We start from the raw sequence: 21,549 nt of genomic DNA on the forward strand, positions 1-21,549 counted from the left end.
GGCTGAGGTACAATGGCTGGGGGTGCGAACTTCGAGACTGTCTTACAGCTACAATGCTGCAAATGCGCTGAGACTGTACAGCAGCTGAGGTTGTATCGGCACAGCAGCTTAGGTGCCTGTTCAGCAGCTGAGGTTGTACCGGTACAGCAGCTGAGGTGCCTATACAGCAGCTGAGATTGTGCCTGTACAGCAGCTGCAGAAACCAGGCGCGCAGGGACGGAGACTCCAACCTTAAGCGACCAGCTCGCACCTGAAATTAGTGCATTTGAAAAAATCAGTGAAATGCGCCCACACGTAGCAAAGCATTTAAAGTCAAGGGTGACATCAGCAGCAACCCTCAGAGCCAGCATTGCTCTTCAGAACGCATTCATGGCTATTTTTGTTTCATTTCGTTTGTAAATAAACATCTACTTGCCCTTAAAGGGACCGAGGCTATCACCAATAAGTTTTCCATTTTTTTTTTTTTTTATTAAAGTAAGCGGAACATTGCAATGCTAAAAAATACATTTTCCACCTCAGCAAACGCTGGTGTGGAACCAGAAAGTGCCTGTGCTCTGCCAATCTAACACTCCCCCCTCTCCCTCCCCCACTTCTTCCATGCCGACCTGCTCCTGACCTCTACTGACCTCTGCCCTGTGCGCGGAGTCCGTCCGGACCGTCTACTGGAAGTTACCCGCCACGCCGATGTCACCGATGAGAGGCGCCCCATCCGGTCCCGCCTGGGGCAGGTTACTCCGCACGAACACGGGGTCGATGGCATCATTCACCGGCAGCTGGCGGCGGAGACGAGGCCAGCAAATTACCAGGACCGTCTTGACAGTGCTCGTGGTGTGTCCAATGACTGCATGATGTCATTACACAGCAGAGCATAGCATGCAAGATATTATTGCTCCCATGCTTTGTGGAGTTATTCGGCAAATTTTTAACCGTGCACTGACAAAAGTATCTGACAAATAACCAAACGAGTTTATGTAAGGGAAAACAAGTGAATTCAGCGTCATGCCTGCAATGCGGGACATAACGGGCGTTGACTGGAGTTCGGGCGTGGTAATATGGCCCAAATGTAATGTTCTGGACGCAAGAACTTGACAAATAATTGTAGGTTTATCACAACGGTGGATAGGTAGCCCGTGCTGCACCAAAGTCACATAGCCCATACAAAATAGCGGTGTTTTATTAACGGCAGGTACGATTGGAACGACGTGGGACTGGATTTACAGCAGGCAGGACTAGGCCCTCTGTGAAGGTCAACAGCTGACATAGGAGTGTCATAGAGTGAAAGTTCTCTCTCTCTCTCTCTCTCTCTCTCTCTCTCTCTCTCTCTCTCTCTCTCTCTCTCTCTCCACTCACCTGAATGATCGACGAGTCGGACGGGGGACCGTACTCGCTGTTGAGGTTCGCACCGCTGCCACCAGATGGCAGGCCAAGCGAAACGCTAGGCGTCACCAGCTGCAGGCACAAAGGGTTATGTCAACTGACGATGAAGTCAGAGAAGAGCGGAATCGGTGTACGTGTGCATAAAAAACAGACGGCGTGCTGCACCAGTCGCCGTCACGTTTTGCCCCTGGATGCCGGCAGGTTGGCACACACCTAGACGCGCGGCCAGGATTTCGCGCCGGAGGGGGTCAAGGGGGTCAAGGGGGTCAAGGGGGTCAGGGGGTCGGGGCATTAGGAGTCAGGCGCGGCCAATATCTCAGGATCAGCAGCATAGACCCACTTCAACGCTATAAAAACTGTCTTCTATTCTGAGAACTTGCTAAGGCTCGTGGTCCCCTTAAGGGGTCTTGAAAACATCCGTTTAAAATGTGTTAGAGGACCCGCTGAGGTCTTAAATTGCAAAAAGCACCGAGGCCCTCGGGCTCAGAAGTCTCTGCCACCTCCAAGAGGGGGGGGGGGTATATCCCAAAAACCAATCTTCTTCACTGCACACACCTGCTGCTGCTGGGGAGCCGAGTAGATCTGGCCACCGGAAATCGAGCCCTGGTCGACAATCGACGATCCTCCATCAACAACCGACGATCCGCCGTCGATGATCGACGTTCCGCCGTCGATGATCGACGTTCCGCCGTCGATGATCGACGATCCGCCGTCGATGACGTTAGTCGACACGCCGATCACCGTCGATCCGCCGTCGATGGAGCCTCCCGTGCCGACGACTTGGTCGGGGCCGCTGTAGGACTGATCGATGGTTTGGACCGGACCACTGTAGGACTGGTCCACGGTCTGAACCGGGCCACTGTAGGATTGATCCACGGTCTGGACTGGACCACTGTAGGATTGGTCCACGGTCTGGACTGGACCACTGTAGGATTGGTCCACGGTCTCGACCGGACCACTGAGGGATTGGTCCACGGTCTGGACTGGACCACTGTAGGATTGGTCCACGGTCTGGACTGGACCACTGTAGGATTGGTCCACGGTCTGGACCGGAACACTGTAGGATTGGTCCACGCCAACCTCGATCACGGGGCCCAGTGACTGGGTCACAGGTTGTGGCTGTAAAGGGTGAAGAGCGCTGCAGTCAAATATCGGGCTTCGACGGCAGCGTATGCGTGCAATATGCCTGAGGGTCCAAGACTTTGTTACAATTGCATGTACCAGATGTTCAAAGTTCAAACCAACAGTGTATGCGTCACGGGTCTGGCGGCCGTGCAAAACTGCGAGTTTTACAGCTGCATTTTGAAGTAGCTGCTAATGCCTTCAAAGCTATGGATGTTTACTTTGGCAGCGTAGAATAGCACAAAACATCACCCCACGATGAATCACGCATCTAACGTATTCGGCGCACGTTGAAGCCCCGCCCCCAGCGCCGCCACCGGCGCTGTCTGGAACCAGTAGCTCACCACTCGGCCGCTAGGGGCGTAGCTTTGGCTGAGGTCGGGAGCCTGGATCTCGTGAATCGAGACAGGCACCGGAGCCTCGTACGAAGGCCCGGGAGCCGGAGCCGAGTAGCCGGAGCCCGGGGTGCCCGCGACGCCGACCCCTGCGGCACGAGGAGAGGGTGTGAACGGCCGAAGATGTACGCTGGAGAGAGGGGACCGCCGTCGGGACGAAGTGATGCTGGGAGCTAAGGCCAGTGGAGGCAGCCCGGCGCGGTTCAGGTGGTGCAAAGGTGCTGCGGTGCGATAAAAGAGGACCTAACACCATCCAAGCACCTGACTCTCTTCTTGTCCCCTATCAACTGGTGGCATGCATCACACATTCAAATAACTGTATCTTCAATAAAAACACCATGCATTCGAATGTCTCAAGGAGCTGGAGACCACACCTGCGCAGTGGGAGAGGACATATCGCTGTCACGATGTAATCGGCCGGTATCATTTTTCCTTGTGAGTACATCATCTTTCGGAAGATTATGCATGCATTTCCTGGCTAAGGTAGCCAAAGACAATGTTGGCCAACAATACCGGGACATAGCCTCCGGCACGGATGGCCTTGTAGATTACATGTATTATATATATATATATATATATATATATATATATATATATATATATATATATATATATATGACCCTATGTCTTATATGTGCGAGTGCTGTGATGAGTATTACCTGTGATGATCTGCGGATGCGGAGCCTCGTAAGCACCGCTGATGACACCACCGTGTCCACTTCCACTGTGTCCACTTCCACTGTGTCCACCTCCGCTGTATCCGCCCCCGGTGTGTCCACTTTCAACGTGTCCTCCTCCACTGTGTCCACCTCCGCTGTATCCGCCCCCCGGTGTGTCCACTTTCAACGTGTCCTCCTCCACTGTGTCCACCTCCGCTGTATCCGCCCCCGGTGTGTCCACCGTCATGTCCACCGCCTGTGAAATCGGCAAAGGCTGTGTCACTGCGTTCCGTTGGCTTGTGGGTCTCACCATGGGCAGCGCGCATTGAACGACTATGCGCGCTGTCCATGGTGACGACCAGCGGCTGATTTTACCTCAGAATTATTCAGACGCGACGTCGGGAGAGCAATTTACGGCCGTTTTTAAACATTGAAATGCAGCCACGGAAGAGCGCCAGCCATCCTCGAGCAGCACTGGAGCGGCCCGGGTCGGTCTCACCCGACTTTACGACAGAGGTCAGACCCCACAACACGACGCCGTGGTCCTCAAACTGCACCAGGAAGTCCGAGCCGATCCCTGTGGTTTCCAAACGTGGACGGACTATCTGAGCCCGGACCAGCGCTGTTCAATCAGCCATCGCTACTCAGCCAGGGGCCGGCCTTTCTCACCTCCGTGTCCGTGAGGGGCTCCGTAGCCGCTGGAGGGAGTCACCGGCGGGCCGTAGCTGGGCGCTGGTGGGCCGTAGCTGGGTCTGGGCGGACCGTAGCTGGGCTTAGGCGGGCCATAGCTGGGCTTGGGCGGGCCGTAGCTGGGGCGGGGCGGACCATAGCTGGGCTTAGGTGGGCCGTAGCTGGGCCTGGGCGGACCGTAGCTGGGCTTAGGCGGGCCATAGCTGGCCTTGGGCGGGCCGTAGCTGGCCTTGGGCGGGCCGTAGCTGGGGCGGGGCGGACCGTAACCATGCGATGGCCTCACTTGGATGTAACCACTGCCATGACCTCCACCCTTGTGGTGACCTCCGCCCTTGTGGTGACCTCCACCCTTGTGGTGACCCCCGCCCTTGTGGTGACCCCCGCCTCCGCCGTAGCTGTGGCTGCCGCCGCCGTAGCCATGACCGCCTCCGCCGTAGCCATGGCCGCCCCCCGCCGTAGCCGTAGCCGCCGCCGTAGCCGCCGTGGCCCCTCTTGCCGAAGCCGAAGAGGCTGCCGAAGAAGGCCTGCGTGCTCGCCACTACTGCCAACACTGTGAGCGCCTGGAACAAGGAGTTGAGGGATGAAATATTCCAGTTGTGGACCGCAGTGAGATGTGTGAGAGGCTTTCTCACATTGCTACCGGCGTTTAAGCAACCAACAGCTGACATCTGTCAACGCCTGAATTTCAATTCGATGACGTAGTGGTATGACGGAGCGCCGAAGCTTTGAACTAGGTTATTAGGCGCTGCGGACAGCCCCTCTTTCTTTTATAAAAGTGATTGCACTGAGGTTAAACACGCGTTTTTGTTGTTTTCTCCTTCAAATTTGTCATGTGTGAGGATGGCACTAGTGCCTTCGGTGCAGATTAATTGTTATTTGGCCTTTTGGATTATAGGAGTGGTGTCGTAGAAGTTTTGTACGCTGCTTGCGTACTATAACTATTCCTTTTGTTAAGATTTTTCTGATAAAATGGCTCAAAAGAGAAGCAGCAAGAGAGGAAGATGATGAGCCAAATTTGCTTGGTAAGCCTTAAACGCCTACAAAGCAAATTACATGCACGATACACTACGTAAGATAAGCGGCCGAGGACGTCTGAAGGCCGTTTCAAGCTCTCCATACAAACTCTAGGTAAGCTGATTATGATGGTGATGCACACCAGGGTTTTTCATACAATTCGTGGAAATGCTTCTGCCTCAATTAGTTTCTTCCTTGCTCTTACTTCATAGCATTTTTTTTTTCACAAATGACACTGATCTGATTGGGACGAAAAGCGCTTGTGACATTGTCGATGTCAAGCGTTGTCGCATATCTACTGACATCACCTTGAAGGCTGCTAAATGACAACACAGCCGTCGTTGTACGGCAACGCGGCCGTTTCATCGATCAGCAGCGATAACTCAATCATCACTTAATATGCAAATGAAGATTATCCACTACGAGTGCCGTTCCTGCAGCATCCTCGCATCCCTACAGCACCTGCATAACCAGTCTGGTATCCCAGGGCACGACCGCTCTAACCCGGCCTAAGCTTTCTCTGCCACACCCTACGGACAGCATGTTCAGCCGGCAGGACAGCTCAACATTGCGTTTGCTGCCGCGATGCGACGGCTGCGGTTTGCACACCCCTCGCATGTCATTTGCATGGCAGTTTCGCAAGCGTCCTCATGTACGGCCGAGGTCCGGTTATGCTGCGTGTGTGTGTCGTGCAGGGGCTGCTAGCGCAGGTAGCCTGCGCCGGCCCGACCCCGCCGACCGGCCCCTGTCAACTGAGGTCGTCTCTCGGTGTTGAACCGGGCCGCTTTGAGCCGCCGCCGCGTACTGCAACAGCTCGTGAGCTGCGTTCTTACACAGGACGACTTTCACCCCGACGGAGCGGGTGCACGTGTCCTACGAGAGGGAGGGGAGTGCACGTGGAGTTCTGGCAGTGCCCCCTCCCCCTCAGCGGGGCGCAGGATCGCCCCGCGCGCTGATCTTCATCAGGGTGCAGAGTTTTCAAGATGCAAACATAGACGTCCCCAGCGCAACCTAGCAACACGTTGCACACATTTCTGCAGGCACGCCCGCCTCAAGCTACTTGGTCGCGTTGTGGACTTACCCGACCCGTGTCAGGCGATGTCCTCCCACCCCGGTCAGCTCCTGTTCTGGCCTTTGAGCATTGTGCGTCGCAAAAATTGGACATGCATGCATCGGTTACCCTACTGCTGTATGTCAATGTGGTATCCTAATGCAGTGGGCAAGCGTTGCATGCCTGAGAGGCCGGAAAAACATGATCCCACATACCTCATACGTCTAAAATAGTGCATTTTGATCACAACAACACAGTTCTTTGTGTGTCGCTGTAAATAAAAGGCATGATTTGTACCTTGTTCATGAGTAGCATTCATTACTGCCCCACCAATATACAATATTACCACAAAATAACCTCTTTGTACGACTTGTTCACTGTCCAATTATCCAGCAACGTAATGGAACATCACAAAGTTTTGGTCCCCTTCCCACCACTGTCCACCTGCCTAGCGGTATCATTTTACTCCATGCATCAGCGACTAAAATCCAGTTCGGCCCCTGAATTAACAAACGCAACTTCGGCACTGACGGCTGTCACCGACAAGTTCGGTGATTTGTATCATCAGCGACTGCTGGCGCGCAACAGCCGGGGGCGCATGCCGCGCGCGCCACCGCCCCAGGTCCGGTGTCGGAGCGGATCAGTGGGATCGGCCTTGAACTTGACCCACTGCCCGCCGCCCTCTGTCAGAGCCCGAAGGTAATTGGATTGAGACGTCTATATGGCCGTGATGAGAGGTGCTTGGGTTCATGGCCACTTAAACTGCGGCGGTTATTTTGCTTGGCGCAGAGCGACGAATGGAATAATCATAGTTTTAAAAAAGAACTAACGGAGTAAAACTGTAACGGTTGCGTATTGGCCACACTTCAAGACGCAGTTTACCCTGCTCTCCGGGGAATCTCGATCACCTAGCCGCAGACGTAGAGCACCATTATCCGTGGCTCACGTACTAGCTGAGTGTCGGAACTACGAGATTGAGGGGAAACCGTTGTCTTAAGCTGAATCACATTCTCCAGGCCTGTCTGTTGGATGATCCTCCGTAGCTCCATGTGCGAGCAGGTTTGGTCTTTTTCGGAGCTATTGATTTCAGACTTTTATATTCGCCTACCGAGACAATTGGCAGGTGGGCCACATGGCCTGCATGCGATTTGTTTTTCTACGCCGTACGTTTCCGGTGCGCAGCTGACGAACTTTCTGAGTGGCCTAGGCATTGGTGACAATCTGCTGACATGGCTCCGACTATAGCTCTGTTGACATAGGCTCTTAAAACAAGACATCGGCGCAAATGTTACTGCAGTTGACGCGTCCGTGAAACTCCATAACTAAGTGCGTGCTCTATGAAAGATATGAGAATATGCAAATCTGAAATCGCTATCTGAAGGTAGCAAAATGGATGCATACAAATGTTCACGGCACGAGGGCCTACGTTCACACCTTGGCGGTCACTCTGGTACGGTCAGAAGCACCGCTCACCATAGGGTTCCTGTAATTGCCCTTCATAGCTCCACGCAACTCCACGTGCATCCCGCTCTTCTCCTAAAATTGGCTTCGTCGCCATCCTGAAGCCAACTGTGTCGTTTTCAGCCTACCATTCGCTCTGCCACGCTTTCGGGCGCGACATGCAACGGCTCCGAACGGATTACCAACATATATTGACCATTTGTCCGTGACTGCTCTGGTCTCTGGACATGTACGCGGTATGGCAACGACTTGCTTCGCCTTGAGCAAGGACTAACGATGCGCCAAGGCGCTGATTCTGTCACAGCGTCCAGCCCTACACGTCTCACGAAAGTGCCCTCCACAACGCACGAGTCCGGCTTGTTCTGACAGCTTCCCCACAAAGGAGCCCCCCCCCCCCCCTCCGTCGCACCTGCCTTCCGTCCGATTTTGAAACACGCGCTTTAATCCCGAGTCGCGGACGTATCCCCACTGTTTCAGCAGCCGGAGTGCGACGTGCGCTGGTAATCCTACCTGAAGCCCGGAGCGGGATGCTGCAGACACGCCTCTAAGCCAGCGCTAATTATGTCATTACTCTGCAGGCGAGCACAGCGTAACGGTCTCGCTTCGGCTGCGACTGACGTGAGCATTGTGTTACGCGGACCGTGGTGTCCGGGGCTGCTCGTAAACGTCTGGTATGCGTTCATTTTTGGGAGGTTGTGGTTTAAGCAAACAGGTTAGCAGTTACGTGATCCAGTGAAGCATGTAATGATCGTTTCGTTGATTCAATACATTTCAGTGACGTCATCCAGAGATCCAGTGTGATGGTCCACTGGCGGCATGGTCCATGTGGCTTAGTCAGTTTTGTGGATCGGGGCCGAACGTTAGATTATCCTTGTAAAATATACGGCTAAGAGGCCAACAGGTAACCATCTCCGTCACGGAGTGCCTGAGATTCTGACGTCATCATCTGACGTCATCATCTGACGTCATCATCTGACAGCATGGTCGATGTGGCCTATTCAGGCTAATGGATCGGCTAAACGCCAGATTATCCTTGTAAAACGTCCGGCTATGAAGCCCACAGACAAGAATCTCCGTCCCGGATTGCGTTGGCTTCGGACGTCATCAAATGAGATCGGCGATTGATCGTACCATTTGTCGAGCTGCTCCATAAACAATAGCGGCTTCCACTCTGCCATGGTTATCACATTGCATAAATTAGTTACGATATTATTCAATATTACTTTACTATATCATCACAATAGATATGCGATATTATGTTTGCGATATTATTATTTATTATCCATCTACGAATCATTTACGATTTGTATTACGAGGATTTTATAAACGCTGCATACCATGAGATGAGTGCGTGGCCAACGTAGCTTTGCTGTCATCACCTGGCGCACGACCCAAAGGTTGCGGGTTCGTCACGCACCGCCGTCACTTTTCAAATTCGTCCTACAATCAGCGTGCAAGATTGCTGCGCTTGCGATCTGAGCGTAGCATCGCATGTTTGAGCTCAGCTGACGGTCGGGAGCTAAGCCATGTAACCTGAGCCACCAGCCAGGGCGGCGTAGCACGTAGCACGTAGCACGTAGCATGCGTAGCACGGCTGATCGAGCGCCCTCCGGGGACCACGCTCGAGCCGAGGCGAGGTTTCGAGGCGGGGTTTCGCGCCTTGGTTGCACCCAGCGCTTGAGATCGAGACGCGGAGCGCCCTGTACGAGACGTCCTTCACGAGCTATCCGAAAACCGAGCCACGCCGCCTACACGCCATGCCCTGCCGGCTTCTGTAAGGAGCAAATACCACACCCACCGGCTCTGGGTTGTCAGCTCCGCCAAACCGCGGCAGGGTGAGGGTCACTGTGGTGGAGGGTGAGTCCATTTCAGGTGCGCAGAGCGGGTCCATTGACGGGAAAAGACGTCGGGAATGAGGTGCCGACTGAGCGTCGGCTGGTTAATTGCCAATGAACGGGCGAAATGACGCTGGCAGCGGCTTGTCGGGAGTCTTGACAAGGGCGTATCCAGGTAAGCGTAAATGGGAGTCTTGCAAGGGCTTATCCAGGCGCGCGTGTAGGGAAGAAGTGGATAACCATGTGCCATGCGAGTTTTCTTCCATTTGGTTTGGTAAGATCCGGTAGCTAAGATTACCGTTGTTGAGACTTTCCCTTTCCCCGTACGCCACTTTTCCGCGAACAAGGCATGTCTATCGGCACAGCGGAGTGCTCAAGGTGGGAGAAAGAATATAGAACAAGGGCCATCCGAAGATGAATCTGTTCACATCCATAAGGAAGTGGTGACACTACGTGCTTCCTTTAAGCAATTTTTCAACAGATAGCGTTCTCTGAGCCATCAGCTGGCAAATCAGCGGGTGATTCCAGCTGCCAGCGGCGGGTGGGGCGTATGCTGGCCCCAAGTAAGAACCGGCTCGCGGAAGGTTGGGTCCCGAAACCCCTCACCAGTGGGACGCATGCTGGCCTCAAGTTAGAGCCGGCTCGCGGAAGGTCGTGTCCCAGGAGTCCCCGCGCCGGCGAGCTGGGACGGCAGACGAGAATGGAGTGCCATGAAAAGGCGCACACGCGGGGAGTCGACGCGAGCCGTCTGAATGGGGCTCAAGTTCTGCCTGCCCGGACGCGCTAGTGAGCGTGGGCGTGCGGCGATGGGGCGATAGCCGCCAGGCGGGTCCGGATTTGTCGGAGGCTATCAGTCACAGAGAGTCGGCAGACCCTAAACGGGCCCGCACTGTCGCGTGAGAACTAAGGGTCAAGGACGCCGCCCGCGACGGGCGTGCGCTCAAGGGTTTTAACGTGTTTCAGGAGCTTTTCTTGGCCATTCATGCGACACACGTATAGACGGGCTGCCAAATTTTATCGAGTGGATCTGGAAGCACAAAGTGAAATTTCCACTGAAGTTTGGTACTTCGTCCGTTGGTTGATGAGTCGCAGAAGAGAACAGCCGTACGCAAAGAAAATGTAGCTTTGGACACCATCGGATTTCACTGCTTACTAAATTCGGTTAAAATGCTCACAAGCTGATCCTCAAGTTACCAATTCAGACGCAAGTGCAGGGCACCCGTCCGTCGCAAAAGCACGCGCAAGTACCCGCATAACAAGGGCATTATGAGCCCCGGTTTTGATCGGTGTTGTCAACCGCCCGCCCACTCATAAGCGGCCATCACCGAATGTTGGGCAGCCACTTGCCACCACCCGGCACCCATGTCATCTCATTAGCGCACACTCGGTGATTAACGCTGGCACGGCACAACAGACTGCGTGACCTCTGACCCGGCATGCGACGCCACAACCTGCACCGCTGCAAGGGCGGAAGAAGTCCCAGCTTCTGGAGAGGGCCGGTGCAAGCGTGCTCCACTCGCTGTGGACTCGCAGGATGAGGATGCCAGCCATCCAGGACCCCCGTGATCTCCGCACGGAGCTTCCCGAACCGTCGCCACTCGGCGAGCTCGACACGCGAGCAGCGGTGGCACTGCACGCCACCGTCTCGTCGCCTCGCAGCGGCGCTGACTTCGACCCCGCTGCTTTCCGCTGGCATCAGCCCGCTGCCGCATGCACGGTCTCGGGAGCGGGCACGCTCAGCGGTGCAGCGCGCTGACCGGATGCCTCACGCACGTCCACCATCGCACACGCTCGCGCACGTTCTCTGGTGCGCTCGCGCACGCCGACTAGCGCGCGTCCGCTCGTCCAGCACGTCCGTCACGTCAGCCGAGCAGCGGCCGAATCTCTGCGCACGCCCAGGGTTCAGGGGCCCTTTTCGGCGTGGTTCCGAGCAGACAGCGTTGGGAACCCGGTGTATAGTGGTAGGGCCCCGGCGGACAGCGGTTGGGGCCCGGTGGACGGCAGTGAGGGTCAGGTAGACAGCGGTGGGGTCCGACGGACAGTGGGGTGGGGGCGGTGGAAGCGGGCGGGGAGGGGGGTGTGGCGGGGGATAGTGGTGGAGGCCTGGCAGACAGCAGCTGGGGCCCGGTGGACAGCGGCGTGGGGACCCGGTAGACGGCGGTGGGGAACCGGTAGACGGCGGTGGAGGTCCACTAGACGGCGATGGGGCCCGGTAGACAGCGGTGGGACCCGGTAGACGGCGGTGGGGACTCGGTAGACAGCGGTGGGGGCCCGGTAGACAGCGGTGGCAGCGACGCAAGCCCGCGACTTCAAGAGTCTCGAACGAGGTCGAGGCATGCGGTTCAGCCCTCGCCACTACAGACACCGTTTGGAAGCCGGCAGGAAGTCACAAAGTTGCCCAAACGGCGGCGGGAGGGGGGGGGGGGGGGGGGGGGGTGGGGGGGGAGGGGGATGAAGTGCCGACTTTGCGGTGCACCACCGCCCGCGCATATCCGCCCGGTTAATGTGGCGATGCAATGCAGCCGGCGTCACGCCATTCTTGCGGCGGTTGTTGCAACAACCGGTCTGGCAATGCAACGCAGACCTGCGGGCCTAGCGTACGTCGCGGCACGGAGATCAATAAACGGGCGCAAGAGAGTAGAGAGATGCTATTTAACAGAAGCTAGCCGCGATGCGTCCAGCAAAGCTTTTACGGAATGTCAAGGTGCTTTCCTTGTGTTTGAATGGCAAACTTGACGGGACTCGATGGGTCTAGACCATCCATATCGCTGAGGCGGGCTTGCGGCTTCCTAACGCAAGGCAGATACATGAGTCATGTAAAGCAAGGCAGAGCTGGCGCGTTGACCCAAAAAGACCTCATTTTTAAATTAAATATCGTTCCGATTAGGTTTAAATCGCCTCCATTTGTACTGCACGCGAATGGATTTTTGCGTGTGGCTGTGTAGACAAATCCACATGCAGATGATAAATTCAGCATTAAGTAAGTACCAGTTTTCCAGAAACAGCATGTCTAATTTAAGTCATGAGTGAGAAACATATGAATGTGAGAATAAACGAAAAACCGTTGGTACTAACACAGGTACAGGTCGTAAGAGTCGCTAGGAGCTGAAGGACGGATGATTAGGTGCATACGCCTACCAAGTGAGCATTCAATCCGTCGAAAAAACTGCGGTTGCATGGAAGTGATCTATATCTGACACCGACGTTATATCAGTGGATATTAATTCTGCATTTGGCTGTGTAGCTCGCGCGGCATGCATGGCTTCATGCCCTACCGGTTAGCACAGATCAAATTCATGAGCTTTTCCATGAGCGCCCAGCAATGAACAACGTGTGGACTGGAACGAAAGTGGTCATTTTGCGAATGCTTTGTCCTGTTCTCCCATTTCATTTGTCAGCACGTGCGCTGCATTGCAAAGGCTGCCACCCTTCCGGAAAGCACAGACCAGTGCCGTAAATAGAGCCTGATGTGTCACCCGGGCTCCGTTGTGCGCACTCCCGCGGGTCCCGGGCCAGCGCGGGTCAGACAGGTCACCAGAGGTCTCGGCGGTGATGACATTCGCGCTCCTTGCTCGGTCCTAAAAAGCCTGGAATCGTTTTTTCCTACTCCTTTCTATTCTTTCTTCGCGCTCTCTTCTTACGACCCCTGTGATGAGCGGAGATTAGAGAGTGGTGGGACGGGCCTGCGAACCCTCGTAAGTCGGCGAAAGAAGCATTGCTGCCGGCTGGATGTGTCGTGCAGGACGTTTTTCGGCGCTCCTGGCAGGATTGGGAGTCAAGTCACGGCAAAAACTTCGCATGGTGTTGTCTCTCACGATGGCTTTGTTTGCAAGGATATGGTAATCCTCCCAGTCGATATCGCGGACAAAACTGCCGTGGCTAGTTAGGCGATTTCGCACAAGCATGCTACAGCAGCCACGATTATGGACGGACAATAATGGTCGTACTTTGAGTGGTCATCAGCCACGACTTGACCGACCCATTCATTTGCAACGAAAGTCAGAAATGCTTCCATAGCAATCCGCTGTGGGTTGCGAAGTCTCTATACGGGATAAACCGAACGGGCACACGCCATCCCAGGGACCTACTTCACGCGACCTTGAAAGGGTCAGATCTTCAGGGTGAAGGAGCTTTGGCAACCTGGTAGTCTCGTTGGTACCGACGCCTTCCACCAGTGGTCGAAGGTCAGAACGAGAATTTCCTCTCCGGGAACGCGACGGCTGAGCAGACCCGCCTAAGCCGGCGCCATAGCTCGGAAACAACTATCCGCAACCAAGGAGCCACGGAGATCAGAGCCTGAACCTGCGAGCCTATGACTAAACCTTTCACTCGGAGGTCGAATACACAACCTTAAGGACACCTTGATAACATGTGCCAAAGACGTGAGTCTTGCTGCGGCGCTGACCGTGTATATTTTTTAAAGGAACGTAAGGATTGCCACCGTGCATGCTGCGTGCCGTGCTTGTTACGCAGTTACACGCGAAATATAGCAATCCATTAACAGAGAGTTGGAAGGATTTGGTGGAGAAATTGGACACTCCAAATGATCTGCGCGCATTATGTCTAGTGCGTGGGCTTCTAAATTGATATCGCTGCAGAGTTAGCATTAGTTTGTTTGCAACTCACTGTTGTCTTGTTAGCATTTGACAACAAGTGGCAATGGCTGGCAAGTGGCAAGCCAATCAGTGGCAAGGGCCGGCCTTCAACAAAAGATCTATTTGCTTGTGAATCTCGCACCAGAATGCCAAAACGTCCATGTCACCAAAAACATGGGGATAATCAGCAATACGCTGCTGAGATGGTGCTTTAATGGCAAGGCCACGAAATAAGTCACAATGCATTCTAGGGGAAAGTGAGCGTTGACAAACGTCCACCGGTCCTCGCACCACGCGACCAATCAAAGTCGCCGGGTTCTCGCACCTGTGACCAATCATCAGCCTCCATTCGCAGTCTTTTCCCAGATGCTGTCTGGGTGTTCAGAATACCGGACAGCCGCCTTTCAGCGCATCTGGAGGCGAACCGTTTGATGTCAATTAACAGTCGATTTCAGCCTAATCGCGTGTATCCAGGAGCGAGCAGTGAGTCTGGATGAAGCGCATCAGAAGCTTTTCATTGGAATGGCCTTGCGACACGCCTCCTACCGGCATTCGTCATCTATTGCTCAGCGATGCGTGCCCATTTTGAGGACCTTTGATGGTGTCGCAGGGCGGGGCGTTTTCCTGTCAGATGTGAGCGAAGTCTCACGCGCTTGGTAACGATTTTGTACATAATACATGCCTCATTTTCAGGCGTGGCTTCTGTCTGTAACATGACATGGGTAACAAATGGTACTTAGAGCCATGTAAGGATGCTAGAAACCATTATTGGAGACATGTTTCATGATGTATTGCTAGCCAAAGTGTTACTCGGAAAATGTTCAACACTTTTCCCACGGACCCGGGATTTACAAAGTACAACGCACAGCTACCGGATATCACCATGACAACTCCTTCTTCACAATATCACCCTAATAGCAGTGACGGCCAGACAAAGCGGCGGCTAACGCCGCTGTGAATCAATTGTTAGTTTTGCTGAGTGGTGTGTCTTATAGTTGTACGCTGATAGGCATTAACCAGCGATGGATGATGGTTCAACCGGACAGGGTTGGAGCAGGGCGATTTACGGCAGGACGCTGCTTCGTGAAAATTGTATAACAACATGCGTTAAGCCGTGCAATTTGGTAATGAATTAAGATAACTAGAGTTTGCTACTATGCACAGATCGCTCGCAGGCATTTTGCATGGCCGTTGTAGACATGACATGCAGCTTCAGATCACAAATCATGATTCTTAGTTCTGTTTCTTTTCGAAGATCGGCTGCGTCTGGCGCAAGCCCACACAGCGCCTGTCCGTCCAGCAGTCCTGCACTGCTGTCACCGTCACCAACCCCCCTCCCCCCCGTGCACAGAGTGGACCACCCAGTGCTGCTGCTGCCCACGAGACAAACAACCCCCTGTCGGTGTCCGGAGGAAAGCCACCAAGGGTGCGCACCGGATGTCGCCGCGCCGCAAGTGCCAGCGCCGTCAGGTCAGTTAACATGCGCCGCGCGGGGACAAAGGCGAGATAGCGTCACTCCTCGGAGGTCGCGCTCCGTTCGGGCGGCGCGTGGGGCGCGGTGGGGACGGGTCCCGCCGGGCCGACGGGAGATCGAGTGATGAATCGGTCGGGGGGGGGGGGGAGGGGGAGGGGGCCGGGAGGACTTTCGCCCGGCGGATGCGGTATCCGTGTTAGCGGGTCTGCACGCGGTGATTTATCGCAACATGCGCGCAACGTGCCTGGGGTCCTGGAGGTCGCCGGCCCAATAGGTCACGCATGCTTGGCTTCCCGGCGAAGATTGGCTTGGGCTAGAGGGGAGTGGAACAAATAAAATCCAAGCAGCGGGAGGAATTTGATTAGGACGGTACGATTTCATGAATTTGTCACTCATTCAATGAGGAATGCTTTCGGGATCAAAATCAGGGCGACCTGAATTTAATGAACATTATCACTCAGTCAACGAGGGATGAGTTCGGAATGAAAGTGAGTGAGTCAAAACTCTCATTCAATGAGAAATGCCTTCGGAAGGAAAAATAAAGAAATACGTTACACGAGTTCTGTGCAAATGGTTATGCCACAGCCGGAAGCCTTACGGTCGCACTGAGTAAGAAAATCTTCGTAAGTGTGGGCATTAGAAAAGGGATTCGAGAAGGCACGCACCTCGATCGAGAAGCCGAAATGGCTTGGTATCCTCTAAACAGCATCATAACTGCAAGACACATCATATTTGCATGGTGCCTGGATTGCTACAACGAAACATTTTTGTTCCGCGGGTCGTGGTCTTAATTCAAAGTCGTCTCAGTCGAAGCACACCTCCGAAAGGTGTTTTCTGATGACTTGACGGCCAATTTTTTCAGTCTTTTCTTTCCATTCTGACGGTGTAAAGACCGATCACTTTCATACCGTCAAAAGATTAGTTTTTGAGGGAAGGCTCATATGTAACGTAGGACAAAACATCGCGCTTGTCAGTTCACTTGTCATGATGGCACAAAACAAACCAAGGGATGAGTCAAGCCACTTTCCCTTCTATGGCGCATATCGTACATGTAACACTACGACCAGTCAATAACTGGCACGAAATGCCGGCGTCATTAAGCGCCTAAATGCGAAACATTAGGTGCGCTTCCTCCCTCTCTCCCATGCGATCCACGTGTTCGGGTGACACGCGTGACACGAGTGTCAGCGCGGCGATTGTCAGGGTGTCAGCGGGTGTCAGATAGCGGGGCGGGGCAGGGGGTGGGGAAGGGCAGCACGTCCTGGCCAGGCCATCCTGTTGACCGGGCGCCGGGGGCAGAGGTGCGATGACCTCCTGACCCCATTGAGCGTGCCGCTGGCCGAGAGCGTCGCTGGGAAGGGTGGGGCAGATACGACGTGGAGTCACAGCGATGGGCTGACCTAGCGCGAGAGTGCAATTTTTGGAAGCATATACCTAACAGCATATGCATGCAAATTTACTTCACCAACCCAACAATATTTTTTTTGCAATTTTTTTTGCAATGCGTGGTAACTGCATCAGAGGTCTGAAGGGAACCAACCAAGTTGCAGGGCTATGAAACAGAAGGCAGGAAGTAAGATCTGAATGAAATTTAATAGAAAGTAAGGGCGATATTCACTTTCAGACCCCTAAGGAACGTCTATTCTTGCGAACAGATCCTGTCCCTTGATTCCGCGGCTTTCAAAATGACGACCGTGTCAGAAAGGTTTCCGCGCCGTATTAAGGTGCGAGATATTGATGCTTTGAAAACCACTGAAAGCCTGTGTCAAAGCTTTAATTCCAAATTGTGCAGTATCCAGGTGAAGCTGATACCACTGAGGTAGTTGCCTGGTGGCGGTTGGATGAATGCATTTTTCAGTAACCGTCCTCGAAAATCAAGCTATTTAACGTCGGGCTGGGTAACTACACATGCTATACAGACACGCTTTAAATCAGCTGATGATTTAAGACGGGGCTATAAAACCCTCCCATCACGTGCATTCGGTGGTGCGGCAGTGTGGAAAACATTAGCCGTACTTGGGGCTGAACCCTCTATTCACCTGTCAGCAGGACACCTGTATGCACCGTAAGCTGGCGATACAGAGGTCCCTGCACTGGAAAAGAAAGCGCCGAGGAAACGCAGCGCACTACTTTTTCATACAGCGATGCTCAGGGCGCTTGCTATATCATATAGTTCTGCCGTGACTTTTGCCAATCAGAGGTTTGCGGATCATTTACAGACTTTTGCAATGTGGGTCGCCGTTCAAAATTAAGCCATGGTAGTTTGCTTGAGCGTTACTATAGCCAGATATGCAAGGACTGTTGACTTGTATCAGGCCTTGAACGTTATATTATGTTAAGGTTTGCATGAAGTTATACACACCAAAGCAATGCATTTATTAAAGAAGCTGTTACCTAAATCCTGTCACCGCTAGTAGTTCCACTACCAGTAGCTAGTAGTTCGGGCCAACTCGGAGACATTCAAAGTCAAGGGTTACTTGTGAGTAACTTCCAAAACGACACTTGCGGTACTATTTTTGTCTACAAACGCCATCGTGGTGTTTAGAATTCAGCAAAGCCAATAGCACACTAACAGCAAACAGAAGCCACTGGATGTATGATTCGGCCTCCATGAGTACGACCAATCATTTTTGCTGCGAAGGTATTGCCGATGGACCCAAAGTATTAAAGATATTTTCGATGAACATTTCAATCACAAGGTGCTTCTTGAAGTGTTTAGGCCTCTACAGTGACCAAAACAGTTAAGTTAGTCGCGCGGCCCAGGCAATTTGTACTTAAGGAACACAACAATGTTCTCGCCGAGTAAAACCTAGCGATTCTGGGAACAACTTCCGAACAACTCAAATCAGATCCAAGCATACGCGTTATTTCCCCATGTCCAATCATCCCCAACGATCGCCATGCCCCCTGCCATTTCCCTGAGGACACATTCCCCACCGTCCTCGCCGCACGCCCGTCCTCATCACTGACCGTGAGGAGTCGCATGGTGTCCGCGGAGTCCTCCCGTTCGACGCGTCCTCGCGCCTGCCCGACCACCGTGGAGTACGCCGGCAGGCTGCCGGCCGGGTCTTATACACACTTTCACTCGGCGAGGAATCTTCACCCCCGGGTCTCGCTTGCAAGGTCATGACGGACACTGGCCGGTGCGCCGGACGGTTGCCATGGATACAGGATTACGCAGGGGACGCGCCGCGCAGGATGGTCGAGGGGGAAATATGCTGACGACCGCGTACTTCGGTCGCCATCTGCGTGAAGGTGCGCCGTGATTTCGGCATTCAGTCACAGTTGTGCTGGCCGCGGTGAAGATTTTCGTCCTCATAATGGAGTTCGTTTCATGACTTAAATTGTGTGTCGGGTACCGAAAATTAGTCGTTATTACTTGCCAAAAGTACTAAACACAAGTGCAAGCTGGTAACCTGCATTCTCGTCACGCAAAAGTGCAAAAACAAACAAGTGACCATTGTTCACCGTAGGAAAAAACAGGCAAAGAAATCAGGACGCGTTAGCATGCTGCGCAACCTGCACACGCCATTCCGCTCTTGTGACCTGGTGTCTCAATAAATGCAGGGCGGCTCCGAAACAGACAACATTCTTTAACGCATTTCATTTTCGGCGTCCATGATGTACGTTATGCATCCACGTGTCCGGTCGACCAAGTGGTTAAACGACGCTGCTTGTGCAAAGAAAACACTATTTGCGCTATTGACATGCAACTGAGCTGACCCTACAAACACCCGCCCGTTGAAAGCGGCCGCGCCTCTCCGAGACGCAGAGCGTAAAACCTCCGCTCCATTCAACCGGGGAGAGGACACGCTGCAGCCTGTCGGCGCAAGATGAAGCGGCAGGAGGCCGGCGGGAGAGATGGGCAGCTGCCGACACGAGGGAGAGGGCAGTGACGTCCTCTGTCCCCCGAGTGACGTCATACGAGCTAGTATCGCCCGGCCCAACCGCCACGCATGCAACGGCACGCGCTGCACTTTCGGTCGTGTGACCGCTGCCGGCACCTCTCATTGTGTTCGGGTTAAGTGCCGCCGGTGACGGCTGGCGGCGGGCCATTGTTGGCCAGCGAAGCCGGGGAATGCACACTTGGGGTTGGTGGCTAACACCGGAGACTGCAGTGCTGCCGGCAGGCTAACGGCGCCAGCGGGTACCGCTAACGGGGCCGGCAAGCCAGTCGACTAAATGGTTTGTGGTTTCGTTTTGTCCGCAAAATTGACACCATGATGTTGTGCGCATCCATGGGTTCTCGGCTTCGTTGCCTTTGAAGCACTTTCGGATGCATACATGCATCTTAATTATATTAGATATTCATTTAGTCATCGCGGTTTTTCTTTGCATGATGTAACTAAAATCATAATATCTCGTCTGTGCGTGAAACGATTGCAGATAAAACACGACCCGAGCTTAGGAGTTTCTGAAATGTTTCATTACCATCATAGGCAGTCCATGGAATCAGCCCACACCTCAGCCATTGCCCGGCGTTCGGGAGAAGAAACTGAGGCACAGTCTTGTTGGTAAGCTATCCACCATGAGGTGTCTTTAGAGGCGCTTGTCGACCAGCCGAAAAGTGGGCTGTAAAGCGCATACACCCGGGAAGTTGAAATAATAAAAATATCAACCTCCATCACATGATGAGATGGCTGGCTTACATAACTGATTATCCCGTACTTAAACGTCCAAGAAAACCTGTTATGACTCGTGCTTGTTCTAGCAGCCACCTCTGAACACCGCCCTCAGAGCCTTTTTGTATTTTATGGATAGGCTGTCCGCCCACTAAGTTTCTCACTTGACTTACTCATGCTTTATCTGGCAGGAGGCGGGGGCGCAATACTTATTCATGGTCGACTTATCGGCAGTGGGAACATTTCTTCACGGAATGTTACACGGAAAAGGTGCGCGTGCAGCATTGGCCTCAAATAGGAGGGCCTAATTACAAAACAGCATTTGAAAGACAAGGACTATTGTCTAGTCAAAACGTTATCGTCCTCGCCTTTGCGTTGCAAAAGTGTGTGAAAAAATAAAGCTGCGTTAAGTGTGAGACTGCAAAGAACGTTAATCAATTGACCCCGCCCTGAATCGCACTTTTCATAACGCGTACTGATAGGTGGGGGATGGTAAGAGGGTCGATAGGATTATTCCCGATTCCGTTGTCAAAGAAAGAAAGGTATAGTCTCGCAGAGAGACTCATTGAATTGTACTTAACACGATCTCGCCCATTGATAATACGTTTCCAAGTTGTAGGTTAATAGTTGAGCTCATTGTGGCCTGGTCAAAGGTCAACTTTCCTGAAAATCGGCTTTACATGACAATAATAACAAAATCATGCTACGTAGCGGCACGAAAGGTACACAGAACCGCGTTTCCTACTAAATTTTTAGCATGTCGATATATAGTGATGTGTTTTTAAACGCATATTTATGATGAAGAGCTCCGTCAAAGTGGCGGTGTGTGGAGCATGCGATCAGCGGTTTAGTCAGTCACCGCCAGCCGGCAGCGCCGGCCGCAGGTCGCCGTGTAGTGTCCGCGAAAAATGTTGCTCCTCAGAAACCAAAGAAGCGAGAGACACACTTTTTGGGGTCAAAAACACGCACAAAGAAAGTCCCGTAGGCCACCGAAAATTTCGGCGCGATAACATGACATGCCGGGAAGATAACTCCAGAACACTTTAGGGAAGGGAGCAGCATCGAACACCCCCCCCCCCCCCTCCCCACACACACACACTCCTATCAAGGCAAGGATTAAACCAGATGACCGGAACTGAACGATCATTCGCACATGAATATCCCAATGTTTTTTTGTCCTACGACGAGCCGCTCCTGGTAACGCAGTGCTAAAACAATTATGGTATAACTGCTGAAGCACACAATTCACCCGCT

General features: G+C 53.3%; 1 protein-coding gene across 1 annotated transcript; it reads right to left on the minus strand.

Moving 5' to 3' along the window:
- Positions 1-659: 659 nt before the first annotated feature.
- LOC119107784 (DNA-directed RNA polymerase II subunit rpb1) lies at positions 660-4,546 on the minus strand. The gene is made up of 7 exons (XM_037231370.1): positions 4,527-4,546; positions 4,266-4,488; positions 3,704-3,809; positions 2,844-2,983; positions 1,933-2,223; positions 1,351-1,449; positions 660-773 (listed from the first exon to the last, which is right to left on the minus strand). Exons 1-7 carry the CDS (start codon positions 4,544-4,546, stop codon positions 660-662), a joined length of 993 nt encoding a protein of 330 aa, XP_037087265.1.
- Positions 4,547-21,549: the final 17,003 nt, after the last annotated feature.

Source organism: Pollicipes pollicipes, unplaced genomic scaffold, assembly GCF_011947565.3.
Source record: "Pollicipes pollicipes isolate AB1234 unplaced genomic scaffold, Ppol_2.1 Scaffold_1600;HRSCAF=1878_pilon_pilon_pilon, whole genome shotgun sequence".
NCBI classification, from domain to species: Eukaryota; Metazoa; Arthropoda; class Thecostraca; order Pollicipedomorpha; family Pollicipedidae; genus Pollicipes; species Pollicipes pollicipes.